The sequence below is a fragment of the Condylura cristata genome, unplaced genomic scaffold, assembly GCF_000260355.1.
Source record: "Condylura cristata isolate star-nosed mole 26May11 unplaced genomic scaffold, ConCri1.0 scaffold00006, whole genome shotgun sequence".
Taxonomy (NCBI): Eukaryota; Metazoa; Chordata; class Mammalia; order Eulipotyphla; family Talpidae; genus Condylura; species Condylura cristata.
The window spans coordinates 1,324,854-1,329,000 of NW_004567107.1; the positions used below are offsets into that span (position 1 = coordinate 1,324,854).

Sequence of the window (4,147 nt, forward strand, 5' to 3'; positions counted from 1 at the left end):
GGCCGCTCTGTGAATGTTCCGCTTCCCTTCTGTTTGTTTCGAAACTCCCATTCGGTTGGGTTTGTTTTGCACTGCACGAGCAGAGGGGAGGAGGCGGGTGGGGGTGGTTTGCCGGGGGCGGGGGCCCACGGGGGGCCTCGGCCCTGGGCCCGAGATTAGCTGTGAACCCTTAGGAGCCCGATGCATGCGGGCCAGGGCTCTGGGGTCCCCGCGAGGGGCGACCCCAGCAGAACGCAGACTGCACATTCGCCAGTGGGTTTTTCAGACCACGGTTTTTACTGCAAATAAACCCGAGTTCTTTTCCGCGGGAGTCTCTGGCCTTTCCTGCTGGGGAGGGGCATGGGGAGCGGTGCCCCTGTCTGGAAAGCACAGCCGACCCCGCCAGGGACTCGGCACCGGGGTGGCGGTCTGGTCAGCGCAGGGAGGGGCCGAGGGCCTGTGGAGATGCCGACGGGGAGGCCATGGCGGCCGGCCCAGGCGCGGCTCTCTGCCGGGCTGTCCAGCCTGGGGCGGGCGGTTGGGGGCTCTTCAGGGTGGTGAGTCCAGCTGCAGCCGCCTTGGGCCCACCGTGTCAGCACACGGGGACTAAGATCTCACATTTCCGGAATGTTGGGAGAACTGGGCTGTAAATACCAGGCGCCATCGGGCCCCAAGAGGGCCCCGGCTTCTCAGTGTGCTGTCCCTGGGGTTCTCTAGACTCAGAGGGGCTCCTGTGCCCGCCGGGGCCGGGCGAGCAGGGCTGCACTGTGAGACACAGCCGTGCCCCGGCGCCTCTGGCCAGGCTGTTTGACCCTGAAGCCGCCAGTTGATGCTGGGAGTGAAACCCCTCCTGCGCAGAGACAGCAGGCAGAGCCCCCGGGAAGGGCGGGGGGAGCAGCCCCGGGGAGACCCCAGCCGAGCGGGCTTGCGATGAAGCGGGGCGGCCAGACAGGCGGTCGGCCAGTGGCCCCATGTGGAACGTTCGGCGAGAGTGAAAGTGACGCAGCAGCGTGAGCAGGATGTGAACAGCTGGACGATGAAGCCTTCACCCGGTGTCCGGCCGGAAGGTCGCTTTTCCTCTGCCGACTTCTCGTTAAGGACCCGTTACAAGTTCAGACACAACAGCCTGGTCATTTGCGTTTTCTGCACTTAACTGAGGTTTATGAGTGGCCCGACATCAGTAGTTTACACCAAATGCTAACTTCAGCAGACGCACGACACGTTATCGCTCAGAAACAGAATATCCATCGCAAGTGTTTCCCCCCAAATTTTTTCTCAGGGTTTTTCACACAGCCCGTAGTAGCAAGGACATTGAAATCACAGCGACTGGTTTAACCTCAGGTTAGACGCAGCCAGAGGGAGACTACGGGAACTGGAAGATAGCGCTGGGACGTGGGTGGAGGTTACAGATGGGTGGTGAGAAGGTGCCAATTCACGCTTTCACGGCCAGGCAGATTCTAGGAGGAGAGGGTGTTGGGGAGGCGCTAGGGTGTTGGGGAGACGCTAGGGTGTTGGGGAGGCGCTAGGGTGTTGGGGGGACGCTAGGGTGTTGGGGGGGAGAGGCACTCCACACAGAAATATTCATTGGCCTTCCGGAGCTCATGCGATCACAGTCCAGAGAGCCACGATCCCCTAGGACCCCAGAGGGTGAAGAAACGCAGGGCGACTCCCTTATTGACGCCTGGGCTGAAGGTAACGGGATCCTGAAAACAGCCAGCGGGAGCAGGCAGGTGCTTGCTGGTGAAACCGCAAACACGGGTCTCGAGCAGCACGGCCGGCAGGCGGTGCCCTCCCAAACTGTGTCAGCAGTAAGGGCGCACTACAGGCGTTTGTAGGCAAAAACAAAGGAACTATTCTCCCAAGAGAACTTTCTGGAAATTCTAAAGCTCTGTCAAACCAGAGGAAACCGGTCAGTATGTGGCCGTTTCAGTCGGACCGACCTGGGGGGCCGGCGAGAGCCCCCAGGCGGGACGCGGCGCTGCGGGCGTGGAGGCCCGTGTTCCGGCGCCAGCGCAGTGGCCGGGGAGGGAAGGCACTCGGCTCGCTCACTTCGCACCCGCTGGTTTCCCCCTGCGGCCCAACAGACGGCCACGCGCTGAGAGGGCACTCGGCGACCTGACTGCGTCTGCCGGCCGCGAGCCCGGGGCTGGCGGTGACCTGACTCCGGCAGCCGGCCGGGCCACCTTGGCCGAGGCTGAACTGCGGGAGGCTGCCCCTCGCGCTGAGGCCGCCGGGCCCCGCCGCGAGGTGGCACGGCCAAGGCCCGCCGGCGCTGACCTGCCCACCCAGGGCCACGCGCGCCCCGGCAGCCCGTGACCAGGCGGTGGCCCCAGCTGCACAGCCACTTCAAGGCCAGTGGAGTCTTCGGCTGCCGGAATGGGGCGCCTGCGGCTGAGCAGGACGAGGCGTGCAGAGGGGCTGTGGTCTTTGGGGGTCTGGTTGCCATCAGAGGGCCGAGCGGGTGGGGGGCTGTCAGGCCCTGGAGGTGTGACTGGACCAACGTGGGGAGCACCCCACCTGGAGCCCCCACTTGCCCTCAGCAGGCATCCCTGAGCTGGCTACATCCGCGATCAAGGAGGGGACACCACGTGCTCCCCAGAAGGGCAAGCTGTGCCCCCCCCACTGACGCCTCCCTTGTCAGCCTCAGAGGAGGGGGCGGGGAGGCCACAGGACCGGGGGACACCTGCACCAGCCCTGCCCAGCCGTCCCCCGCGATGGGCAGCAGTGGCTGGCTCCAGGCTGGCCCAGCCCAGCACCCCTCGGGCCGTGGCGCCAGGACCCTGTGGTTGCTGCGTGGCTATTTCAGGCCACTCAGGGCCCACATGTGGCTCCCCCGGGCTCCCGCCCTGTCAGCAGGCAGCCTGCCAACGCCCCCTCACCCTGGACCCGGCCAGCAAGTGTGGGCGGAGGGCTGGCCCAGGCAGGGAGGAGGTGTCTCGGGTGTCCAGGCTTGTCCGGACCACGTAGGAAGGGGTCACCCCACAGCCCACCCCACAGTCCCACGGGGGCTTTGTGGGCTGGAGCCAGCGGTGACCTGCCTGTCTCCCACAGCGTGTCAGTGCCAAGGTCTCGCTTGGCGGGGTTGGGGAGACGGGTCAGGGTTCCTCTTCCCAAATGGGGACACCAGTGGGGGCCGGAGAGGCCAAGGAGGTCCCGGATGGGCCAGCAGGGGACCCACCGCCTGGCCCTGGCTGGAGCCCGGTCACCCCCAGCGTGCCCTGCAGCCCGATGGAAGCTTGCAAGCCCCGAACTAAGTGGGGGCGGAGGTGGCGAGCCACCCGCCCGCTGGGAGCCCACAGCCCGCACACGCAGCTCGGTGCCAGGCCTGCGCGAGTCTTCGAGGAGCGCAGCCCCTGGACGCCCTCGTGACCCCGGGGCCGCTGAGCGGGGCGCGCCACGGGACTGTCCTCGAGGGGCCCCGACCCCGCTCTCCACCCTCCCTGGCGGGCCGAGCAGGAGCTGGTCGGGGACAAGTCGCAGAGCTGACCCGTAGCCAGGCCCGGCCTCCTGCCACCTCCCCTCGTCCAAAGTCCCGGCAGCCGCGCTGGTCACTTGGCCGGGGACTGTTTTGCAACCGTGGCTGATTTTCATGTGCGAGGCCGGCAGCGGGCTGGCTGCAGGGCTGTCACCCCAGGGGGGCCAGCCCCGCCTCGGGCCGCCGAGCCAGGCTGGCCAGACACGGAGTGACTGGGCTTGTGGACTCCTGGCCCCGACCCCGGCCCCCGGCCTTCCTCAGGGACGGGCGCGACAGCCTGTGTCCGTCCACACGTGGGGGCTGATGGTGGCAGCATATGCCAGGCAGCGGCTGGCCGCCTCCTCCAAGATGGCCTCCTGGGTTCCCGCTGGGGGAGGACGGGTTGCGAGGCCGCGTCACGGCCAGCCCGTGGCCACCAGCCCTCGTTCTGCCTGTCTTGCTGGGCTCCGAGCCCTGTGAGCTACTCTGGGCTCCGCAGTGTCCTCTCCGGGGGGGTCTGGTGGACGGGGCCAGGCTGCCTGAGGCGATAAGGACACGCGAGCCTGAGCGCTGCAACTCGGACTCCAGAGTGTCCCGACTTGCGGTGGCCCCTGCGACACGGCTGCTGGACAGGCAGAGCCGAGACCCCGCGCGCAGTCTCCGCTCGGTTCCCCACCTCGGGTGGTCAGTGCAGGCCGCCCGGCGCTCCGGCCC

The 4,147-nt window shown here is 67.3% G+C and overlaps 1 protein-coding gene across 1 annotated transcript in view; it reads left to right on the forward strand.

The window, feature by feature from the left end:
- Nucleotides 1–2,295, forward strand: part of VAV2 (vav 2 guanine nucleotide exchange factor) — a 74,530-nt gene extending 72,235 nt beyond the window's left edge. The window contains exon 19 of the mRNA XM_012721184.1: nucleotides 2,119–2,295. Within this exon, the coding sequence (XP_012576638.1) occupies nucleotides 2,119–2,295 (177 nt within the window). The remainder of the gene's footprint in view (nucleotides 1–2,118) is intronic.
- Nucleotides 2,296–4,147: the final 1,852 nt, after the last annotated feature.